This window comes from Anas acuta, chromosome 1, assembly GCF_963932015.1.
Source record: "Anas acuta chromosome 1, bAnaAcu1.1, whole genome shotgun sequence".
Taxonomy (NCBI): domain Eukaryota; kingdom Metazoa; phylum Chordata; class Aves; order Anseriformes; family Anatidae; genus Anas; species Anas acuta.
Window position 1 is genome coordinate 162,609,673 of NC_088979.1, and position 23,584 is coordinate 162,633,256.

A 23,584-nucleotide genomic window follows, 5' to 3' on the forward strand; every position below is an offset into this window, starting at 1 on the left:
TAGCGATGCACTGACAGCACTCTGATGCTAACCAACAAAGAATAAAACTCAGCTTTCAGCTACTGCTGCTCTTGATCCTATTGGTAACACTACTGAATAACTTGTTTCTACCTGGGATGTGGCCTTTACAATGCACTTGCATTCTATTCATTCCCACCCTGAGCAATTCCAGAGAAGCCAGGGAGTGTAGCAGCATCCACACCTTCCCTTTAGGACAGCCAGCATCAACTTTACTACAGCCTGAGAGCTCAACAGCCTGCTTGGGGAATGCACGGCTGTGCACCTCACAGATCTCTGCTGAAAGCCTGTTCGTGGATTTGACCAAATGTGTAACATGTAATGTTCCTGGCAACCCAATCTTTTTAAAATTTCCAACAAGGGGAACAATTTGCCTAGCTCCTGAGATCAAAATCCCTCCAGCTATCCCAGATCTAGGCCACATGCGAGAGGCTACTCACACCTGAGAAAAAAATAAAGAGACTCCTCTTTCCAGCAAATTCATACGCCTATGTAGAAACAACACTGCAACAAAGTCAAAGGGCACATAGCAGTAATTAAAGGCTTAGATCCCAAGCTGTATGACCAGCTGCTTATCCCAAGACAGCAACATTTACGGCACAAAGATGAAGGCAGAGGAAAGAGCAAATGCTACCCACCAACTCTGATATCAACAGGCCAGCCCTCCTTTTCTGCCACAGCACCAATATCTGACACAGGGTGTGCCAGGTCTGGAGTGAAAGGTCCATTGATATGTGGTTTCAGCTTTAAGAAACAACGACAGAGTCAGAAATTACAGTAGCCAGGAAAAAAAAAAAAAACAGTTATGAAAGAATTGATTTGCTATCTGGAAGCTGCTTAAACAGGACTTGGCTGCCTGAGCAGAAGCTGTTAGTGGAACAGATCTCAGTGTTTGTTACATGTTTTAGCACAGCCCGGGGAGCTGCATCCAACTCCCAGCTCAGTCCTCATTCACACGAGGCAGTCTCATCATGACATCCGAGATGGCAAGCAGCAAGGAAGCCTTACCTCACTGAGGTTGATTTCTATCACCTGGTCGTATTGACAACCAGAATCCGGCACCAGGTGTTGCTTGAATTCATCTGCCAGCGCAGCTATGTCTGGAATAAGAAAGAAGGGAGACCTGAAAAACTGCAGCAAATACGATGGAAAAGAGAAAGACCAGAACAACTGAACATAGGGTCCACCAGTACTTCCCCAGGCACTTCAGCTACAGACTCCCTGCTTGTACACGCAAGGACAGAAGCCACATCAGATGCTGCTCCCAGAGAACACCTTCATTCAAACCCACCCTTCTACTCGCTTCAACCCCCAAACCCTCTTACCAGCTCGCCCAGTCTTGCCCAGGTATTTCTTCATCCGTTCGTTGTAAGGGAAGATGGATGTGGTAGCTCCAATTTCAGCCCCCATGTTACAGATCGTTGCCATCCCTAGCGAAGGTGTGGGAGAAAAGACCACAGGGTCAACAAAATCCGAGGCCACGCAATTCCTCAGAAGTCAGCTTATGGAAAAGATGGCGAAGCCAAGAGAGATCAAGTGCATTAGGCACAAACCTAACTCCATGGCAGACAGGATTCCAGACAAAGATTCCAATGACAGAAAACAGTAAAAAAAAAAAAAAAAAAAAGATTAAAAAAATCACTTGTGGCACTGGGATCACCCACGCCTTTCAAGGACACAGCAATGAAGCTGTATGAGTTGCTGTTTTATGTTTAAGGAGTTAGAAGCAGGTATCATAGGTCAATGCTCTCTGATTCAAGAGAATACAAATCCTAAATTGCTCTCAGATTATAAAAGCCAAGTATTCCAAGTAGCCAAGCATTATGAATGGAGAGAAGCCCAGTTTAAAGCTACTTTTCAAGCCAAAGGAAGGGACACCTCTCTCAGTTTGGTCCTGACTAGTATTGTTAGAGACAACTGCAATATCTGCTGGTTCAAATTCAGCACCTGAGACCCACAATTTCTTACCACAAGTCTCCAAGTTAAACTGCTGCTTCCTAGTCCCCCTCTGCTCTGCTTTTCTGAAGCTTTTTCTTTAGCAGCTGTCACACATTTCCCCCCTGCCCCAACCTATTTCTCTGCTCTACTCACACCCTATTTTAGGCTGAAATGAAAATATCATCCTTTACTACCCCCAACATCTCCATCCTCTAAGCATATGGTGAAATACCTCCATCCCTACTCTCATCCTGACAGCACCCTCTTCCAGGATTCCTTGCAATTAACCTCTCAGCGTTCTCAGTCACAAGAAGATTTAACAGCAGTCCAGAAAGGCTTTTCACCTGTTACACCGCTCTCACCCCACCAGCTTGCAGAGAAACAGGCTCCCAGTTCACTGTGTACCGGTCACCCAGCCAGGCTGAGGGAACATTTAACACTTCTTGCCCAGTTCCCTTCCCCTCACACCTACCTCCAACAACAACCCACTCCAGATAAGATTCCTGGTGCCTTACCAGTGCAGGAGATTGAATCCACACCAGGCCCATGGTATTCGATGATGGCGCCTGTTCCACCCTTGACCGTGAGGATGCCAGCCACCTTCAGGATCACATCTTTAGGAGAACTCCAGCCAGAAAGCTTGCCAGTCAGTTTTACACCAATAACCTTAATAAAATGAATTAAAACAACAATAAAAAATGTGTACTGGTATAATTTCCTTCCAGCAGTCAAGAGAATTCCTCAGGCTTCTTTCTCAGAATCTGGGTGGTCACCAAAACACAAAGGAGAAAATCCTGAAATACCACAGCACACGCACAGGGGCTGAACCTCCAGTCAAGGCCAACTGAAGACAGATCACCATTTGCCTACCTCTCTCAATCCCCAAATTAAGAAGGCTGGAAACAAATTTCCAAGATGCCAACAAACCATAGACGAGCTGTTTGAGCCAGCGTGATTACAAACCAGACTGTTAGTGGCAGATAGTGCCTTACATATGTTTCTTACCCATTTTACATCTCACGCCCCACATAGAAGATCAGTGTTCCTTTTGCTCCTACCTTTGGGCACTTAAGCTCCCAGGGGATTCCTGCCATGACATCCACAGCATCAGCTCCACCCACGCCAATGCAGATTCCTCCCAAGCCACCTCCATTGGGGGTGTGTGAATCTGTGCCGATCAGCATAACCCCGGGATAGGAGTAGTTCTCCAGAATGATCTGAAAAGAAGAATTGATTGTTTGCTTGCTCGTTTGTTTGGAAAGGAGAGGGAAGACAGCAAGAAAGCCAACAAGAATATAGACTAGTTTTTATGTGCAGGTTTCAGTAGCAAGAAATTTAATTTCTTTCAGACCATAAGTTCAGTTGTATTTCAACCCCCTTTAGGGGGATGCATTGACTGAACAAGGTACCGAGTCTTGGCCCTTGCTCATCCCAGGACAGTAAGAAAACTTAAACAACGATCTTCTCTTTTTCACTGGAACACCCCTTCCTTTCAGTAACCTTTGTTAGGGCTCAGGAAGCTGTTCCTTAGTCTCCAAACCCTTGATCAGTTGCTGAGCCAGCCAGTTCACCTGTCCAGCACTAACAAGGCTTTTTGCAGACTTTCATTATTAGCAAAACCACAGTCTTTTACTGAAAAATGACGACTTTTCTATAGTAGTAAGCCAGTTAAGAATTCAAGCTAATGAACTTCTTACTGTTGGTATGTGCCATACCAACATTATGTACAGCCTTTTCTGGGAAGCACAGAACTCACAGCACATCGTACAGAACAGCCTGGGCAGAATTACAGCAGCCCTTTATGGTGGGCAAAAATCTTAATTTTTGCCTGCAGTACTTCCACCTTTACATACGCGTGCAAGAAAAGTCAATTCCAAGAGCTGACTCTGAAGCTATACAGTATGTCCAATTTTCTCCAGCTTTTTTTCCCTCAGAAAGTGACCCACAAGAAAGCTGGTAACAACAATAGGGAGCTATGTTGCCACATGACAAGTGTTGTGTGTGGTTTCAGGGCAGAAGTAACCTGAGGTGATCCCACAACCTTTTGGGGAGTTCACCTGTTCCATCTCCTTTCTCCATTGCGTCACACCAAGCTAAAGTAACCCTAGGAACTCATTCCATAGCTAAGAAAAGACAGCAGAGAGCTCTTGACTGCACCTGGTCACAAGTTCCCTGCTGACAGGATGTTTAACAGTTATCTGTTCTCCTCTCCACTCCTTTTGCCTGTGCTGCACTTCAACTTTTCCTACCTGCAATTCAGGAACAATGGAAAATGTCTCCTAGACATCCACAGCAAATCAACCAAAATCAAGGTAGGGAAGTCCTGCTAGAGGTGTTGGGTTTAAAAAACAAAAAGCCTCATCATGTGCTAAGTTCTCTTGGGATGGTCATATTCTTTTGAGGTGCAAGTGGTACAGCAAGAGAATTTCAGACCTGAAAACCCATTGAAAATTCCTTTGCATTTTATTCAATTCAGATAGCAACTAGTTATGTGTTGCTGTTCTTGAGTTCTTAAAGCTGCTCTCTCCTGTTTTTGTTTTTTTTAAATGGAACCAAACACATACAAAAGAGCCTTAGAAAAGGTGTATTCCAAAAGCTTCCTTCCCTGCTCCTGAAAGGAACCCACGTTAGCCCTAGGTAGCTATTTTCACACCATCACTTCACTCTCCCAGGCGTACCAAGATGAGCCAGCTCACAAACAGTTAAGATCTTTTGATTCACGTGGCCTGCTGCTGGTGCTAACTAATCACGCATCAGGTTACACTTTGACAAAAATAACCTTTCAGTAAAAACATTGCTGTCAAGATAACTGAAAGGGAGCAACGAGAAAGTTCACCTGCCTCAGAGAAAGCGAGTGGTTCCTCTGACCTGGTGAAATTCTCTACGGGTTTGTACTTGAGCTCTCCCCCTACCATAAGGGGGAAGAGCCACTGGATGTTTAAAGGCTACAAACACACACTTTACCTGGTGAATGATTCCCGACCCGGGTTTCCAGAATCCCACTCCATACTTGGCACCAGCTGTTGCTAGAAAGTTGTACACCTCCTGGTTTATATCCTAGTCACACAGGAAAACACATGGTGTTAGTAACACATTTTGTTCTTTGGCAGATCATGAGCTCAAACACACTCCCATCTTCCCAAGCCTGTTCATAGTTTGCTCCACAGTTTTGCAGCAGCTAGAGGGAGGTGCACATCGCTCCTAAAATCAAAAGAGATCAAGGCTCTTTGCCAGTCAGTTGTAGCAGGCCACTTGATTTCATCCAACTTGTAGCTCTACTAATGCATCTTTTTTAGTTTCCAATGTCAAATCACACAATTCAAGGCAAACCCTGCCAATGAGGCATTGGAGAATGCCCTGATCGTTTCTTCTACTCTGAGGGTATTGTAACCTGGTTTTCATTCTTCTTACCCCTCCCTTCCTTTTCTACCAGCTGTTTCTTTTGTTTCATGCATGCTTTGCAGACATTTCAAACCTCCTGATAAGCATTTCAGCTTTATTTTTTACGGATGAAGAAATGGAATTGGAAGTTGCTCGCTGCCAGGGGAGCTGGTGGGTGTCGTTTCTCATTTTGCTGAGTCCCCTGCTCAAGGCTCACACAATGATGCCTTTCTTGCTGCGCCACCACTGTTATTCGTGGAGGTCACACCATGAAAATCGCTTGTGAGAATACCCACGGTTGCCAGGGAAGTATGACAGTATTGTGTCCTGATAGTTCTTGGCAGAGGAGCGGCAGAAGAGATAAGATAAGCGCCAGGAGGAGGGAGTTCCTTAAAGACTGTTCTCAGGCAGCTCCGCTTCAGAATAAAGAGAAAGGGGAACTGGAGATAATGGCAGAATTGTCTCAGCACACATTTGCTGAAGTTTCCCATGAGGCAGCAGCAGTTCTTTAAGCCTCGTATTCCACTGGGAGTCAGGTCACTTCACTCTGTTTGTGCATCCCTCCCCCAGTAAGGCACGCTGATGTGCCAGGAGCAGATCCAAGCCACCCTGTGGCCTGCCAGCATTCATTACGTGCCAACTGGCAGCTTCAGAGGCAGAACCCAGTCAGAAGAGCCGCTGCTCAGAGCGGGTGGCAGACAAGGAACGCTGCTCAGCTCAGGGCTGCAGCCAAACACCATTGCACTGCAGAGAACAAATGCGGGAACAGGGGAAAGACAGGAGGTGAGGGAAGAAAATCAAGTCTTATTTAGTAAGGTCCCAAATTCTTAATCTCACAACTTGGGCCCGAGACAAATTGTAGAATAAAAACTCCCCAAATTTACTCTTGAGTGGTTTACACTGCTTTACTCTAACCTAGAGGAAAAAGCCAGAAGTACTCTGATATCAGGAATTTCTTAGAATAGATACGGACTAAAATCTTAAAAATGCAGCTGAGCACCCACAATGTGTTTAGTACAGATTCTTCAGTTTCAGTATCAGGGTCCAAGTCAGAAGCCTCCTGGCTTTGATAATGGAATTACGCTATGCCCACTTGGAAAAGAAAAAAAAAAAAAAGGCTCCCCACACATCCTTGCTATGCTAACAGGATATTCTTCCCTGGCAGATTTGAGGTGCTATGTGGGACAGAGGTGAATGTGTTTACATTTGACAGAACCCCCTCAGGAGGAATAAGCAGTAAAACTGTTGGGGAAATGTTTAAAAACAAACAAAATCCATTGAACCAGAAGTTGGACAAACAACATTGGGATTCCCAATTAAAACCCTTCCTGCCTGTATGTACATTTATTACCCATCCTTGCTGGTCTTGAAAGCTGCAAATGCTTCAGGAAGCACGAATCACTTGCAAGTGGTTTGGGAAACAGAAGGAGTTAGTTGCTCCCCCTTCACAGGATAAAGCAGTGCACTGCAGACATGCTCAGGAAGCTTTTCATGCTGCCGTACACAGCACAACTCCCTAGAGTAACCCACCTTCCTTTCCTACCCTTTGAAATAGAGTTTTCTTTACCTGAAACATCTTCTCACTCTATGGAACACATATATGACTTGTGATTCCATCATTAGCAGATTAAGAGCTAGTGCTTCCTGTTCTCATGGTCCTTTAAACCACGTTGTGGATGAATCTCTGGTGAAATCCCCCCACAGCCCTGCTTATGCTGTTTCTTTACTGCATCTGACCTATCTACCGAGCTAACCACCACAGCTAACCTGCCATCATGCCTGACTTTGTGGCTGTCCTGGAAAAAAATAAAAAAAATAAAAAAAAACCTTCCCTAGACTGGAAAGAAGCTTTCAAATGGCCTGAATTTAAGTCTCTGCAACAGTCACCTTGGCCCTTCGAAGATCCTTTTCACCACCTGACTGAGCTTCTATGAGGTGATCGCAGTGGATGGTGGAAGGCACGGCCACTTTGGGCAGCCCGCTGCTGATGAACTGCAGCATTGCCATCTGAGCAGTGGCATCCTGCATGGCCACGCGATCCGGCCGCAGGCGCAGGTAGGTCTTGCCTCGCTCGATCTCCTGCTTGGCGGGGTCATCCAGGTGGCCATATACAATCTTCTCGGACAAGGTGAGGGGACGGTCAAGCCTGGGGAGACAACAGAAGAATTTGACATCCGCACGTTGTGTGCTTCAACGTTTGCCCCTTTAAGCATGTAACAGAGCAAAGGTACCCTCTGCTTCCCTTTACCATTCTAAAATACACAAAAACACAGCAACCTGCACGGTTATCTTACGGATCTAAAATATCAACTGGTAGCTGGCTGAAACAGGTGCTTGGTCCAGAGAGTTCAAAAGGATACAAACCGAGGGCACTTTGTGCTTTCTTTTACAATCTCCCTATACAGCAAAGGAAACTTTGACTCTGCTCATTTCTCAAGGTCATACTTCAGGACAGCAAATGGGGAGGTAAGAGAGAGGTCAGACTCAATTCACAAGTACCAGATCCCACAGCAAGGAAGGACAACTAAGCGGAGTTTTGTGAACACAGACCTGTTGTCCTGCAGGCTTCTGACTGGCTGTCTCAGCTGAGGAGCCTATTTATGTCAGTGGTGAGATCTTCTGAGAGGTAACTAAGTAGACACAACGACTTGAAACGAGAGTTACCACATCTAACAAAGGACGCAGAGACCGAAGGACATGTCTGACAAGCCACTGCCAAGGTAAGTGGAGCAGGAATGACAACTCAGCAAGCCTCTATCAGCAGATTAAGGTCACCATGTTTACACAGACTATGAATTCCTAGCCCTCCTTTTTGTGCCTAACGCCTACAGCGGCACATGGGAGAACGCTCACCGTCAAAACAAGGTGCAAAGGAGCATTAGCCTGCAGTGCCCGCTGCCCACACGCTGCTTCCCCAGACAGGCACAAGCGCCAATACGAAGGCGGGCATTAAAAAAAGAGGACAGAGCCCTTGCTAGCGCCTCCTCTGCACTGACCTGGTTCTCTACGTGTCACAGGGCCTCATCCTAACCTCCAACCCTCCCCAGTGCCCCACACCACTGCATGAGACTCCACAACTCGTGTTTCACTACACTGGAGACTGCTATGGCTCTGAGCTGCTCTCCCCAGGAAATATTCCCTTTGCCAGAGCCCTGTGATGTTTTTTTTATTCCCCTCCTCTCTCTCCCATCGCTGCAGAGCTAAATTCTGTGCACTGACCCATCCTTTCTCCCCCCTTACCTCTTACGGACGATGTTGATGTTCTTCTCCAGCTTTTCATAATTTATGTATTCATTAGGCTCAAAGTGGCTCATGGCCACCTTGGCGCGCTGGGACAGGACAGGTGCAACATGGTAGCGCCGTATCCCACCATTCAAGGCATGCTGGAAAGAGGAGAGCGTTAGTGCTGCAACCCTGCAGAAGGAATCCCTCTAGCATCAATAAAATACCTGCTTTCCAGTTGTTATACCTGGAATTTTACAGGAACAGAAAGTTTGCAGAGCTTTTTTTTTTTAAAGACACAGGGAACATTTGATGACACAGTGCTACATGTTGAGTTAACCAGTGAGACATCAGGTTAGCCAGCTAGCGTTTACCAAATTATTTTGTATTCCCATCTGAAGCACAAGACGCCTTCTGTTTTTGTACGAAATCTTCTTTCAGGCAATTCTGAGATATTCCCTAAGTGAACAACAGCTGGATGTACTCCTGAGGTATTACAGGCACAGTGGAGAAGAACACATACAGCTTCCAAATCTGTACTTACTCGCTGGTACTGAGTTTATACGGAAGGATGGGCAGACAAAACTGTACGGAGCTGAGCAAATACCTTTTTGCTTCAGCATTACATATGAAGCCCCCCTTGCGGGGTCTCTGCACCCTGCCACAAGCACATTGTTACGTGCTGCATAAGGCGAGCTGCATTTTAGCGCTAGCCAGAGCGACTCTTGTGCATGTGCTCAGTTTCCAACACACCACGGAGCAGGAGAGGCAAGCTGTGGACCAAACACTTTTGTTTCACCCATCTGGCTGCGGGGACATCCTCACCTTGCCCCACAGGTGAGCTAACAGCAGGATGGATGAGCTACACCACAGGTTCAGCAGGAAACGCAACCAGAAAAAAACCGTCCAAATGTCCCTTGGCCGCCTCCAGAGTGAACCAGTCCCCTAGCACACGGGAGGAGGGCAGGCTACACCAGGTACCTGTCCAGCACCTGACCTAGAGGGAGCAGGTCAGTGCCAGGGTCAAAAGGCTCTCCCGCAGCTGTGAAAACTGAGTCAGAGGGCAGCCTCCACAAAAACTCCCAAGGATTTGGCACATGCATTTCTTACATCCTTTGGAAGTCTCTGTCACCGTTGTTTTCTGTCTGTTTCCAGACTTCCAGCAAGAGTCCAGACTTCCTCCTCCCCCAGCGTTACAATTTAATCTTACTCCCATGTTTCCTATGCCCCATCCCTGGAGGTGCTCAAGGCCAGGCTGGATGGGGCTTTGGGCAGCCTGGGCTGCTGGGAGGTGTCCCTGCCCATGGCAGGGGGTTGGAGCTGGGTGGGCTTTGAGGTCCCTTCCAGCCCAAACCAGTCTCTGATTCTCTGATCTTCTACTTTACACTGACAAGACTTAGTATGTATGATCACAGCACCAGACCCTGGTTTTGCATTACCAAAGATGCTAATCAAATCTTTAACTGTGTATTTTTTCATTTTTCTCTGTGAATATTTTTCCCCCAGTTTTCTTTCTACCAGCATTTCAAAAACTGCCAAAACCAGCCATGATCAATTAGACAATACCACCAGCTTTTAATCCAAATCTTGTTTTATTGCCCTTTTGATAACATTTACCAATGTCTTCCATAATAAAAAGTTCAGGAGATCTAGGGGAGATCCTAACAGCTAGCACACTACCAACAAGGGTGTGGTTTGTTTTCTTACCAAACAATCCTAACCTTAGATATCCACCTTTCTGTAGGAACAATATAGGTCTACGGTATTTTAGCAGCCGTGCGTGGTTTTTGTTAAAGAAAATCCGAGGTGATCACAGCACTACAGGAGAGCATTGCTCTCCCAGAAGCGCAAGAGAAAGCGGTCATCAGATTTCACTCAGCTGCACTTCATGCTCAGAACTTCCAGAACATATCACACGTGCCAGCAGGGAGCCTTCTCCTTCTCCCACTGGAGGAAAAATCAACCAAGCAACAGCTTCATTCTCCCTGTTGCTTTTTACCTAGCAGCCACGCAATTTTTGTCTTTGCTTAGTTCTGTTTATTTGTATGTTATTTTTTAAATAAACTTCAGCATTTACCCAGAAAGAAATAATGCTGTGGACAACACCTTTACCTTATGAGATAGCCTTCCTATTTTGAAGCCTCCAGCTGCTGGAGTGGCTGGAAGACACTGAGGGATTTCACCAACATTCATGGAAAAAATCATCTCTTCCCCAGGCCAGGACAGGCATTTTGTTTTAATGCAATGATTCCTTTTTTCTCCCACAAACTAACCCAACTGGCATAAATGATCAGCTGAGTTCCTCCATGTCACCCCATAAACTGAAAGCTACGTTTCACCAAAATTCAGAGCACAGAAGGAGAGCAGATTTGCAAGTTAAAGTAACGGTGGAGGCTTGGCAGCATTCTAGTCTTGCCTGGGACCAGAGCTGATGATGATCAAAATCTGAAGCAGGGCTCCCCAAAGATCTGAAGAGAGGTGCAAAGATTTTATTTCAGATAAAATTCAGAGAAAACCTTTTCAGTTTGAGTACATATGTCTATACACCTTTGCACTTCACGAAATGGCTGTGTGAAGTTTAGTATTAATCAGAATGCTATATATATTAGTCAAATTCTAAACACAGAAATAGAAATTCAAGGTAGTTGACTTCTGTTTGATCCCCACCACAGCTTCAGAGCACCAGACATGGAAGGGGAGAGAAGTGAGCCCGCTTGAGAAGGATCCCAGCTGGACATGGAAGCCTGGAAAGCTGAGGGTCTGCACCTCTCCTTTTTCCCCCGTATCCTCTGAAACGGGGTGGCAGAACTACAAGATGAAGTCACCAGACCAACAGCTTCCAGCTTCACTCCCCCTCCACAAAAGAGGTGGTGGTTTGTGGGCTTTGGTTTTGGTGAGTAGTGACTGGTGCCTTGAGACCACTAGCCAAGGGAAGCGGGCAGGCAGTGCTGTTAAGCTCTGGACTGAGCACCCAGCAGGCAGCTGCCCAGTGATCTCTTCTCATCTGGCGTTGAATTTGTTTTCCCTGCACCAGCGTCCTTTATCCACATTTCAGTCAAGGAAACCACTGCAGGCCTCCTAAGTCCATTGGTATTTTGGTAGGCGAAAAGCTTCCTCGAAAGACACGGAAAAGCCAGCCTATTACATGGGTCATTCATTTGAAAACCTAAAGAAGCCAACTCTTATCCATATAGATTTTACAAGCTCATCTGAGAGCTAGCTGTCTTGTGTTTAGCTCACTGCAGCGAGTGGTCCAGATGCAAGACTGAATTTCTGAAACTCGCATTTTGGCACCAGAGTAAGTCCAGTAAGTCAAAGTTTGTGGTCAAAAGAGTAAAACTATGCTATGAGCACTCCTATCCCAGAGCCCTCCTAGAAATCCTAGCTGAAACCCAAAAATACCATCTTTCCTCATCCCCCCAGTCTAAGAACACCAGCCAAGTTTCCAACATTGGCCATGGTACAGCCTAAAAAACTGGTACAGTATAATCAAAATCTAAATGCAGTCTGGTTTCCCAGACCCACTGCCAAAAGGCAACCAAAATTAGCAGCCTGAAGATCAGTCCAACTCTAACCAATGTTATTTTTTTTTTCCTTGCCAACACACACAAAGCTCACCAAATGTATGTGAGTACTGAAACTACAAGACCTTCAGTGAAACCCCAACCACTTCAGAGTTTTGTACTTCTCTCAGTCAATCCCCAGCCAACGTGGCTCAAGAAATGGAACGCTGCTAAAAGCATCTTTCAGGCAGGCATGAAAAAGCCCTCAACCCTTTGAGGCTATTAGAAGAATTGTGCTATAAATAGGGCAGTCGGCCTGAACCAGGTTAATTCCAATTTATTTCTCTGAGATAAGCTTCCTACAGAGTTCCAAAAGCTGTTTTCGGAGAGGCGATGAGCAGAACCAGCATTAACAGCACGTGCCACACTCAGTGCTGACATTATCACAGCGACTGGCACCATCATCTACTTATGCATTAAATCTCTAAGGCTGCTAAACACAGGGAAAAAAAGAAAAAAAAAAGTTATTTGCCTACTACAGTGATCAAACAGACAAATGTTTGATTACAGCCAGCTGATTTTGTCCTTTAGAAGGATACACAACTGATAACCCAGGACAGCCTAAATACTGAATTCCACAGGGTCACAGCGCTATCACAGCCCTGGTTCTCTGTCACACAGCATCCACCTTACCAGCTGTCTGCCTGTTCTCACGTGGCGATGCACCATAAAACGAGAACCAATTCATTATCCTAATAAAAGCCTGGCCTTCATTTTATAACTAGCCATTTCTGTCCAAAGTGCAAATTAACAGCTAATTAAGGACCAAGGATGAATGCACCGAGTTGACCAAAACAGTGCCGTTCTCTAACTTTCACTTAAATAAAAAAGCAACTCTTAAAACTCCTACCTCTAAAGCAGCGAGGTATTAGAAAATAGGAGTTAAGCTTTGTAAAATGCTGTCAGAAGGCTGGAGCCGAGCTATCCCTTCAGCCCCCTCAGCACGCTCGCCAAGGTCACAAGAGGCAAGGCGAGGCGTTGAAGCGCCCCGCACCCTCCTGAGGGGCACACGGGCTCCCCCACCCCATTTAGCAGCCCTAAATCAAGAGAACGACACCCAAACATTTGGGGGGGCAATCATTTAGGAACATTTATCCGAGCAGGCCCCGCGGCGGGGAGCCGTGAGGCGCGGCGTGAGGCGCGGCCCGGCGGCCGTTAGAGGTCACGGTGGGCTGGGCGGGAAGAGCCGTTAGGGGCGGCGGTTGGGGCTATTGGGGGAAAAAGCAACGCTTTTGGGGCCGCTTATAGGGCTGTTATACATACATATGCATATTTATATTTATATATATATAATATTATTATTTTTTTTCCACAGCGTTCCTCGCCGCTTTTGTCGAGACCCCCCCGCAGGTCCCCACCGTGCCCTCACCGCCCCCCCCTCCTCCTCATCCCCCCCTCAGCCCCCGGCCGCGGTCACCTTGCGCTCACCTTGAGGAGCCTCCGGGCCGGCCCCGAGCCCCCCCCTTTTCCCCCTGAGCCCCCTCCCCGCCTCCCCCCCGGCCCTTCCCCGCGCCGCCCGCCGCCCCGCCGCGCCCCGCTGCCCCCGCGCCCACGCACCCTCAGGCTGGCGGCCAGCAGGCAGTACGGCGCCATCTTGTGCGCTCCGCCGGGCCGCCGCGCCCCGGGACCGCGTCACCCGCCGCGACCGGGGGGAGGGAGGGAGGGAGAGGGGAGGGGAGGAGCCGCGCAGGTCCTCGCAGGGCGCTGCGGCTGCCTCAGCGCGCCCAGGACCCGGCAGCGCGGCTGAGAGGCGCGGGGAGGCGGCGGCGCCATGGCCAAGCACCACCCGGACCTCATCTTCTGCCGCAAGCAGGCGGGCGTCGGTGAGCGGCCGTTAGCGACCGTTGGTGACCGTTAGCGGCCGTTGGGAGCCCCCCGTCACGTCCCGCGGGCGCCTCACGGGCGGGGCAGCCGCGGCCCGCGTGTGAGGGGAGCCCCTCCCCACCCCCTTCGCGGAGCTTAAAAGATTAATTTTAATTTAAGTTGATATCGGTTGTGATTAAAGGGGGATAATGAGTGCAAATTGCCTCACCGCCAGCGGCTGCCGTTGGCCCCTCACGGCGCACCTGAGCTTTGGTCTTCGCCCATGGGCCTAGGAGGACGCGCGTTTTTTATCACAAATGTTGTGGTATTGTCTCCAAACTCTGCGTTCTCCTTTAAAAAATGACTGCCCGAGATGATCAATTTCAATTCAAACCCATGTTCATATTCTTCTGTGCCTTAACTAAAACTCATATTTATATTCTTCCTCTTCTACACTAACTAATACTTTTTTACTCTTTTTCTCCCTACAGCGATTGGAAGACTTTGCGAAAAATGTAAGTATATATACTTATGTAAGTATATAAATCTAAGTATATATACTTATGTAAGTATATAAATGTAAGTATATATACTTACTCTCCCATATATAAACAGTTGAGAACCCGGTGCTGTGGTCAGAGCACCCAGTTGGGTTTGAGGATTGCACTCTTCTTGCTGTGCCGCTAACGTGGTGTTACAAACAAAAAGCTGGTGGCCAAACCGCTCCTTGGGGTGGGAAGAGCTGCTTGTGTGTTCATCCAAGTGTAAGCGTGTAACTCAGTGAGTGCTTACAGACAGCGCTCAGATAGATTGTCACAGATGTGTGCTGCTCTAGAGTATGTGCTGCCAGCGTTTCCAGTGGCTGCAGTTACAGTGACTTCGTGATTGATTCCTTGTAATCTGGAATGCAAACGATCAGCTTGATCGCTACCAAGGAGGAAAAAAAGAACACATTTTTGGAATCTGACTTCACGCTTTGAGAATGAGAAATGGATGGAGAAAAGTGTCTAGAGATAGAACAGATAAATACATAGAGTCAAGTGCCAGTGCTCAGCTGGAGAAGGGAAGAAAGAGCATGAGCAATCATTAGATCCTTGCAGTGGCAGAGTAACAGATGACTAGTTCTGAACTCCAAATTAGCGTGAAACCACGCAAACTGAGTAGAAACAGTCCAAAGCAACAAAATTGTTTTCAGAAATACACAAGAGTTAAACAGATTCCCAGTGGTAGTAGCCGAGGGCTGTCAGGATGGAGATTTATGAGCAGGTTAGATGAGCTGTTTGTGGGAGTAAGGATTAGATGCCTTGGGAACCAGTAATAAGATACGAAGCCTTTCATCTCTAGGTCAGTGTTTTGGATCGGGTCCAGCACAGCAGACTGTCAATGACATCTGATGGCTCTTTGCCTGTATGATAAGAGTGCTTGAATTTCACTCAGTTCCTTGTGAGAAAGCAAGAGCAACTCTGTGAAGTGGCTGTTTATGCCAGTTTGCCCTTTCTTTGGCCTTCTCACAGATGAAGGATTAAAAGGACCACAAGTACAATCTCTTAACCCATCTCTCTGAGGATGGTAACTCCAGACTTTTGTTGATGTGGCTCTGTGGGAGAAGCTTACACTGCTGCAGCATAGGTAAGGACACCAGGCCTGTCAGTCCGGCATTTTTTCACAAGTGAAAAAACAAAGAAAAATTGTAGAGTAAAAGTACGGGTATGAGCTAAGCAGGTGCTAACTAATCACAAAAGACGTGTCCTTGGGTTTCTTCTCTGGATGTGTATATGCAAAATTAAAAAAAAAAACACTCAGATATTGCAAGCCCTTGTTCCTCTGAAGTCCATGTGCGAATCTAAAGTGGCACCCTGTGCCTCTAAAATAAATTTCTGTAGTCCAATTATATTGTCTTTGAGTGTATAGGCAAGTTTAGGAATCTTTTTTTCTGCGGGGCGGTGCAGAAAATGATGTTCTGTAACCAAAGACTGTTTTACTTTCAGGTGATGGGAAGTGTGTGATCTGTGACTCGTACGTGCGGCCCTGCACACTTGTGCGTATATGCGATGAGTGCAACTACGGCTCCTACCAAGGGCGCTGCGTGATCTGCGGGGGTCCAGGAGTGTCCGATGCCTACTACTGCAAGGAGTGCACCATCCAGGAAAAAGATGTATGTTGTCATCCAGCCCTCGGCTGAATGGGTTATGGTTTTCTTTAATAGCCACGCTTATCTTTAAAGGGACTTCGAGCTAGTGAGATTAGTGTTGGGACGTTGGACACTTGGCTTCCACTCCCAGAGTCAGCGCTGCTTTTCATTACCTTGTACTTTTCTTACCCTGTTGTTAGTTCCCAGTGATTGTAAAGGATTTTGAGATAGCAAGCAGTGCCCTGACTCTCTGCAACCCAAAGAGTTCACTTCCTCCACGCGCTGCTTGTTACCGTGTTCAGGTGTTATCTTACTGGATCCCTCAGCCTGGCTTTTATTAGGGTCAGAAGTATTTCAGACACTGCAAAGGCAGGGACAGGAGCAGCTCCTCACGAAGAGTCTGTCAGCTACAGACCAAGTCATGTACGGTACTGTTATGCAGCTGAAATCACCACCCTGTTTTCCTTTGGATTACAAGTAAGGAGAGATCTTAGTGCCCCTGTCCTTGCTCCACTAATTGTCTTCTGCCAGTTACATTTTCTTGTGTAATTTCAGTGGGATATGACTTTTTTTTTTCTTGTCTGCAGTGTCTGCGTTGTAATCATCTCTTTTTCTGCCAACACTTTGTGGTGTAACAATCCCTTATTTCTATAATCAGTGCTGTTTAATCCTCTTGTCCTGCAAGATAGCTGCTGTGCATATGGAATGAGGCAGCTGTTCATCCCCGTAGGTATTTGTTAACATCTATCTATCCATCTCAGGGAGTGCAGGTCATGAAGAACTGCAAATGAGGTAGGGAGAAGCCCGAACAGGATGCCTACAGTTGCAGTATGCCAGAATATGGACCTGATAGAGATTATCTCTTGAGGGTTGTTTGGTTTATGGGTTGGGTCCTCTGCAAACACAGTCTCCAGCACACCCTAATGTTGACAGAGAACACACTGAGAATGGTTCTGATTGATTTAGAGAAACACGCTCAGCTGACTGAGTCGCTGCTTTCATTTTCTGCAGCACCCACCTGTGTTTTCTCAAAGGTCTGCAGCTTAAGTCAGGATGGGGGCAAGCCCTCATCTGAATTTAGGCGTTAGATCTGAGGAGACTGTAATCTTTCTTAGTTATCTAAATGTTGCATGTGGGTAGAAATGCTGCTGCTGCCTCCCGCATTTAGAAATGCTGTAAGAGCTCTTGGTTTTGTTGACTTACCTGTGCAACCAAAACACCTAGCTTGATAAGTCAGCAGTAAAACAGTATTTTTTGTTTGTTTGTTTGTTTTTTTGTATTTTTACCAATTCGTATTGATTTCTAATGGGTATTTTTCATAATCTAGGCTTACCTGTACGTTATCATGCCTGGTTCAGGTCTGAAACAGTCAGCTGCTCTGCAGGGGAGGGTTATAGAAATACAGAGCTGGAGGAGCAGAGTGGCAAGTCAGAACTGAGGTGTTCTGGTAACCGAATGAAGGCTGCTGGGGGTGCTGCATGTCACGACAGTAGCTGCACAGGAAAAGCAGGTGGACAAGAGCTCTGTACCTGAAGCTCTGCCAGTCCAGGGTTTCACATAGAGCACTCAATCTTCCTTCATCCTTACGAGAGAGTCTGAACACGAAAATGAAGCAAGAAAGCAGACAGTAAAATGGAGGAGGCGGAATGCTCTTGGGCACGGCGCAGAGGGTCTGGTTAGTCGTGGTTTGTTCTGACAGAGGGAGGAATTTGTTTCATCTCGGTTCTATCTGTGGGTAAGGGCCAAGATCCCGCCTTGTCATCCAGGGCAGCTGCGAGTTGCAAAATATAATCCTTTCTGGGGGGACAGGAGCATGCTCATCTGCTGCCTCCGTATGAGGAGGTGGAAGAACGAACAGAGCCCTGCAATAATGCTGTCAAGTTTGTCACAGGCTCCCTGCATTGTGGGAGGCAAGGCTTGGAAGAGTCCCGCTACCGAGGTTCAAAGTCAAATAACGAGGCAGTAGCTAGAGACAAATCATGGCAGGTGATTTCTCCCCCCTCTCTTGTTACTTCTGCCACGCAGCCCCTCCCCGCCAGGTTGCCTCTCTTGCACAGGAGCCAGTGTTGGTGGCACAGCTTGGGTGCAATTTCTGCAGTGGCTGACATCTGCCCAGAGGCTTTCTAAATCTAATCCACTCAGGCTTACACAACAGCCAAGGACACGTGTTCCTCTGCCTGCTGGGCCCCTCAGCTGCTCTTGCCAGCCACAACATTTTGCCCTCAAGAGTTACGCAGATGCTGGGCTCAGGTGGCCTGCTGACAAATGTTCCCTGCTATGCAGAGACGTGCGTGGCTCTGCCTTGTGTTTGCAGCCGTGCCCCTGAGGTGGGTCTCCCCTGCTCCCCTTCTTTTCTTGTGGCTTTTTTTTCGTATCATCTACTGGAATTCAGGTACAAGGAGTCAGCCATGTGAAGCTGTCCTCCCCCGAGGTGGCCACGCAGTCTCTGCAGTAATCAATCCAGCCCGCAGGAAATCCGAGATTCAGTTCTGCTGTCGCAGCTGAGAGGGGTCTCTCAACGCAAGAACAGCTTAGTGACATCTCAAGCAACAAGATTCTTTGTGGCTAAGGAGGGGAAAGGTTATTCCTCTGGGCCCTATAAACCCTCTGTATCCTAATTTAGAAAGAATCCAGTCTTGAGGCACTAAGCATCCTTTTCATTAAACTGCTGATGTTATACGAGCTGTTTTCCTTCTTCACCCTAAAAGCGAGTGTCCTAGAGTAGTGTTAGAGGCATTCATCCTCTTTGTTGGGCTCTTGCTGGTAATAACCAGAGCTGGAGGGCAATTCACTTACAGAGGTCTAAGAAATGTGTCTTGAGGACAGTGTGGGGAGGGATGGAACTGGGAACGTACTGGAACTGTGTATGTGGGGATGAGGTTGTGTTTCCCATGACTCCTACCTTACATCCTCTTCTCTTCCAGAGAGATGGTTGCCCCAAGATCGTCAACCTGGGCAGCTCCAAGACGGATCTCTTCTACGAAAGGAAAAAGTACGGATTCAAGAAGAGGTGATCCTATCTGCTTGCAGCTACACCTCCTGCCGGGTTGGCGAGAGGGCCTTGGAAACCCCTGGACTATAATTTTATCAAAAACCAGCTGATTACATTTATAAATTCGGTCATATGCTTGGAGCTGGAGAAGTCACAGACTCAGTGGGGACCAAAACCTAATGAGGACTATCGGAAAGAGCAAACGCGGATTGTGTCTTCCCTTCTCAGAAGCTTTGCTAATGGCTGTCCCGGCTCGCTAAAAAAAAAGCCCTGGTGAGCAAGTATTTACACATGGAGGAGACCAGCTCGGTAAAACGCAAGTGCCCTTTCTGGTGTGGGGAAACACCCTGTGTCTGTTCTTACCACCCCTCCTCTCGGTCGTTAGAAATCGCTCCGCACACCAGGACTGGAGCACAGCCCCGTGTGCCCGCTCCCCACCCTTCCTCCAGTCCATTTCCAGGCTGCCCTGTTCTGTAGGGAACCTGGCGGTGCTTTCTGAGGGAGAACACAGCTCTTCCACGTTTCCTTTGTCAGATTCATCCAAGGCCCTTTCTGTAACCGTTCTTGTAGGATGCAAACCAATAAAGCTTCTCTTTTTTTTACTGTAACAGAAGGATTTCTCAGGTTTGCTCTGTGTTTAGCCTCTCCAGAGCTTTCTGGGGGCGCGTGGGCTTAGCCCAGCCGGCACTGCCTGGTGGGTTATCTGGGTTCGGGCAGCGGCTGCTTGCAGCCCGTGACCTTGCTGCAAGGAGCCTCGGGGAACGGCTGTCACTTTTGTGTGCGTGTGATCCCAGCTGCTGAGCGTTTTGTCCCGCAGCGCGCGGATCGCTGAGCTGGTAACCCTGATCCCGGCTGATACGGCCGGGGATGTTGTTTCACCGCGCAAACATCCAATCCCTTTCTAAAACCTACTAAGCTATGTGACTCGCCGTCCAGTTCTTGTGAATAAGTTAAAGCCATTCCCGCTGTAACGGGAAACCAACTATTGTGTTCTGGGCCGTGAGCCCCATGCCTGCTGAAAACCAGAGGCTGCTTGGTTGTCAAATACCAGCGCAGGCTCAAAGCAGTCTGTTTGCTCAGCAGAGAGCTGGGAACGGCTGCCTTTATGCAGAGGCATCACTGAGTTCCCTGCTACCGCGTGCGTGCCCCAGATGGTTAAATTAGGGGCCTACCTCAGCGTGCCCCGTGCTCGTTGAGGGTTTCATAGTCAGAGCAGAGTGTGCCCTATGCTAAGGGGATCCTCTTTGTTCAGTCTCAGGCTGTAGAGCCTGCATAAGGCCCCTTCTGGGACTTCAGTTATTCCCCCAAGGCTAGAACTGATTCTTCCAACTCCTCTGTGTTTTAAGTGCCTCTTCTGCCTGCTACAGCTGTTCAGGTGTTTCAGCCAGGAGTGAAAACAAGCAGGCAAGTTGTAATCCTTCCATCCTTCCCTTAAAAGTCATTTCTTGCTGCAGCTGGCTGTAGCCATGACAGGTCCTACAGCTATCTCAGCTGCTCCTCCCTCCCCACAGCTATTCAGTGTCAGTTTTTCTCCTTCAAGCTTTTTGTAGTCCTGAGAGCGTCTGTGTGTTTCCTTCTCCGCATCTTGGTTCCCTTACACGGTTTCTGGTTAATTTTTACTAACGTGGGTGCCGTTTGCCAAGATACTCAGTTCTTGGTTCTGTGGTTCCTGGTTCTGTGGTTCCTGCAGACCCCTTTTCTCAAGCTGTTTCAGCCAGAATAAGCAGCAAGCTCTTGCTCCTGGCTTGCAAGCTCGTGTCACGGCCGTTCCCAGCTGTGGTAAGTCCCCTGTTTCTTTAAAACCGGCGCATGACATGCAGATTTTGTTGTACCTGGAACTTTATCACTTTGACCAGGAGTTATCACTCACCCTCAGTCAGGCCACCCAGATTACCACACGAGGAGCGCAGACGGCTTGGACGTATCTTTTCTGCTTTCTTCTCTTTCCCCGGAGTTTCTAAGCTGAGCGAAGTCATTCAGCGAGGGCGGAGAGCAATGAAGCTTGAATTACTTCTTCTGTCTGTTATCGCCCCTGGTGCAGGGACCCCGAGAAGATCTAATTTTGGAGCAGCCCTTGTTCCTGATCACTTAGCAGGATCAGGCAGCCCGGGGTTGCTATAGAGATCCGCGATTCCCCGTCCCTTCCCCCAGCCCCAGAACGGCTGAGCACACTTTATTTTCTTGGCACTGGCGGTGCCCTCACGCTGCCGGGTGTATCGGCCCGCGTCCTGGCAGCGATGGGAGCGAAGCTGCCATGTCTCGTTGTTCTGAGTCACTGGGCAGGTGGGGAGAGGGAGGGACAGGCTCTTTTCCCTTTGCCTTGTTTGCTCAGACAGCCCTGGGGAGAACGCCAAACGTTGCTCAGCTCAGTGCAGCACCGCTGCCTTTCTGGTACTTTCAGGGCACGGCCAGGACGTTGCCCTAAAGCTGCTCCTGCAGACAAGGGCAATGGATGCAGTTGGGTAGCTGGAAAAACTCAAGTCTTGCTTGCATGGTAACATTTCTGGTCTCCAGTAAATGAAACCGAGGCACGGCCACCAGGAAGGTGCAGTATTTGTTACCTAAACAGATAAACAAAGTGAAACTCGTTGAAACAGCTCTTGCCCGGTACAAGATTTCCTGGCGGTACCGAGGACCAGAGCACGTGCTAAAGGGGAAGCCTCCGTGCTGGGGTGGGGAATGGGGAGCGGGACATGAAACGTGGTGGCGGCTCAGCTCCCGCGGTGCTGGCTGTGAATCCTGGTTGTGGGGAGCTAAATGCTTTCCTGCCGTTACTTTTCTAGGTAGCTACTGCATTTTTTTTCCCATTTTTTTTTTCTTTTAATCCCAAGGATGTTATGTAATAAGTAAAAAATCCTTTTATTTCAGCTGTTTACACTGGGGGGGAGGAGAAACATGGGAACTCTTGGCCTATTAAGAAATTGGCCTCTGTTGCCAGTACTAACAAGGCATCGCTGCCTTTTGAAATCGGGATGTTCCCTGTGCCGTGCCTCCTCTGACCAAAGACCAGCTCTACGGTGTCACAACTTCCAGCTGAGCTCAGCAAATAACTCTCGTAACACACCTCCAGCCCATTGAATCACCTAGACCGTGTCTTGACAAAGCCCTTGAGCCTGAAGCACCACCTTTAATAAAAAAAATAAAAATAGAAAATTAAGGTAGGTAAATGCCCTGAGTCCACCTCAAGCTTTCCCTGGGGGAGCTGCATGGGTGAAATCCTGTTTCAGAACCCTGATCTGCACAGGAGCTGTTGTTTTCTCATTATGGGGATCAGCTGGAGTTGTCATTTTGCTTATGTCCATAGCAGGGGACCAAAAAAAACCCTAAATTTCCTTGGGGTTGTCGTGTGAGTCGAATGCGAAGAGGATTCGGGAGCTGTTAATTATGGCTCGAACCTGCCTGCCCTTCCTGGTGCTTGGCCAGCCGGCAGGCCTGGCTCTGCCCCGGCGGCTTGGCGATTCCTGCCCTGTCCGTGTGCGTGTGACCGGGGAGCTTGGCCTTGACGTAACAGCCAAATGGCCGGGAATGCGGCAGCGGATACGGTGACAGGGCTCCTCCGGTGACAGGGCTCCTCCAGTGACAGGATTCCTCCGGTGACAGGGCTCCTCCACCTGCGTGCCTCCCAGCCAGCAGATAATTAAAGCAGCGCGGTCAAGGCGCAGGTATTTTAAAGAGCCCCAACGTGCAACGCCCTCTTAGTAACACCTTAGTAAAACAACAATAGCATTTTAGCAACGTAATTGCCTTTTTTTTTTTCCCCTTAATGGTGCTAAAAATAGCGCCGTCATCTTAATTTCCTGGTCGCTGCCTGACGGCAGGATTTGGTTTCCAGCTGAGCGAGGGAGCGTTAGACAAAATGTGCTCTTTCGTAGCTAAATTCCCCTTAAACCAGAAGTGATGAAAAATAAGGCTGCTCGTAATAGCTCTTATAAATCTTCCCCTTCCCCTACAGAAGAAAAATGGTCCAAAGTTGCCTGTTATTTATTTTTTTATCAGTGAGAAAATGAGCGATGGTGGCCGCTGTTGCAGCCTAGAAAGGACGGTGTCGAGAGATTTCTTAACAAATTTCTTAACGTGTGGCGTTGGGTGGCTTCAAAAGCCCTCTTTGGTGGCAAATCACCAAAAACCCCAAAGGCGGGACCCGAAACCCCTCAGGTAACGGGGTCCTGAGGGAGGGAGGAGAAGCAAATCCCAGAAGGGTGCTGAAGGTGTTGGTGGAAGTGGGGCAGGAGAGGAGCTCAGTATTTGGTGTAATTTGGTGTAATTTGGTATTTTAGCGTTTGGGGGACAGGTTTGGGGGAATTGTTTAACCGGGGGCTCAACCCCGGGCCCAGCCGCTCCCTGACAGGGACCCGCCATGAGGCGGGGGCAGCCCCCACGCCCGGGAACTACAACTCCCGGCGGCCCCCGCGCCGCGCGCACACCCCCGGCGTCTCATTGGCTGAGGCGGCGCACCAATCCGAAGGCGCGGCCGGGCCGGGCCAGCCAATGGGAACGCTGTTGCTAACACGCCGCAGTTATTTTTAGCACGGGGGC

General features: G+C 48.1%; 2 protein-coding genes and 1 long non-coding RNA gene across 5 annotated transcripts in view; 2 read left to right on the top strand and 1 right to left on the bottom strand.

The window, feature by feature from the left end:
• The window catches only part of ACO2 (aconitase 2), a 20,460-nt gene extending 6,622 nt beyond the window's left edge, over positions 1-13,838 (bottom strand). Inside the window, exons 1-9 of the mRNA XM_068669067.1 lie at positions 13,680-13,838; positions 8,578-8,720; positions 7,225-7,483; positions 4,921-5,013; positions 3,015-3,173; positions 2,472-2,622; positions 1,344-1,448; positions 1,027-1,118; positions 657-762 (exon numbers count right to left, since the gene is read on the bottom strand). Of these exons, the coding sequence (XP_068525168.1) occupies positions 657-762; positions 1,027-1,118; positions 1,344-1,448; positions 2,472-2,622; positions 3,015-3,173; positions 4,921-5,013; positions 7,225-7,483; positions 8,578-8,720; positions 13,680-13,715 (1,144 nt within the window). The 5' untranslated portion in view covers positions 13,716-13,838. The remainder of the gene's footprint in view (positions 1-656; positions 763-1,026; positions 1,119-1,343; positions 1,449-2,471; positions 2,623-3,014; positions 3,174-4,920; positions 5,014-7,224; positions 7,484-8,577; positions 8,721-13,679) is intronic.
• Positions 13,808-19,661, top strand: PHF5A (PHD finger protein 5A). 2 transcript variants are annotated; one of them, XM_068669073.1, is made up of 5 exons: positions 13,826-13,945; positions 14,417-14,440; positions 15,440-15,554; positions 15,914-16,080; positions 18,981-19,661. In XM_068669073.1, the coding sequence occupies exons 3-5, from the start codon at positions 15,515-15,517 to the stop codon at positions 19,068-19,070; spliced, it is 297 nt and encodes a 98-aa protein (XP_068525174.1). In that variant the 5' UTR covers positions 13,826-13,945; positions 14,417-14,440; positions 15,440-15,514; the 3' UTR covers positions 19,071-19,661. The 2 variants fall into 2 exon arrangements, with proteins under 2 accessions (XP_068525173.1, XP_068525174.1); XM_068669072.1 differs by lacking the exon at positions 15,440-15,554 and having other exon boundaries at positions 13,808-13,945.
• Positions 19,662-20,717: 1,056 nt separating this feature from the next.
• LOC137849456 (uncharacterized) lies at positions 20,718-22,779 on the top strand. 2 transcript variants are annotated; one of them, XR_011091883.1, is made up of 3 exons: positions 20,718-20,827; positions 21,917-22,206; positions 22,356-22,779. It is a non-coding gene; the product is annotated as an uncharacterized lncRNA (long non-coding RNA). The 2 variants fall into 2 exon arrangements; XR_011091882.1 differs by lacking the exon at positions 20,718-20,827 and having other exon boundaries at positions 21,353-22,206.
• The last annotated feature ends 805 nt before the right edge of the window (positions 22,780-23,584 follow it).

Bases quoted from the DNA above. Each gene is read 5' to 3' on its own strand.
- PHF5A (XM_068669072.1), top strand. From the start codon at position 13,894: ATGGCCAAGCACCACCCGGACCTCATCTTCTGCCGCAAGCAGGCGGGC. The intron at 13,946-14,416 runs GTGAGCGGCCGT...TTCTCCCTACAG, and splicing joins CCGCAAGCAGGCGGGCGTCG to CGATTGGAAGACTTTGCGAA. The intron at 14,441-15,913 runs GTAAGTATATAT...TTTTACTTTCAG, and splicing joins TGGAAGACTTTGCGAAAAAT to GTGATGGGAAGTGTGTGATC.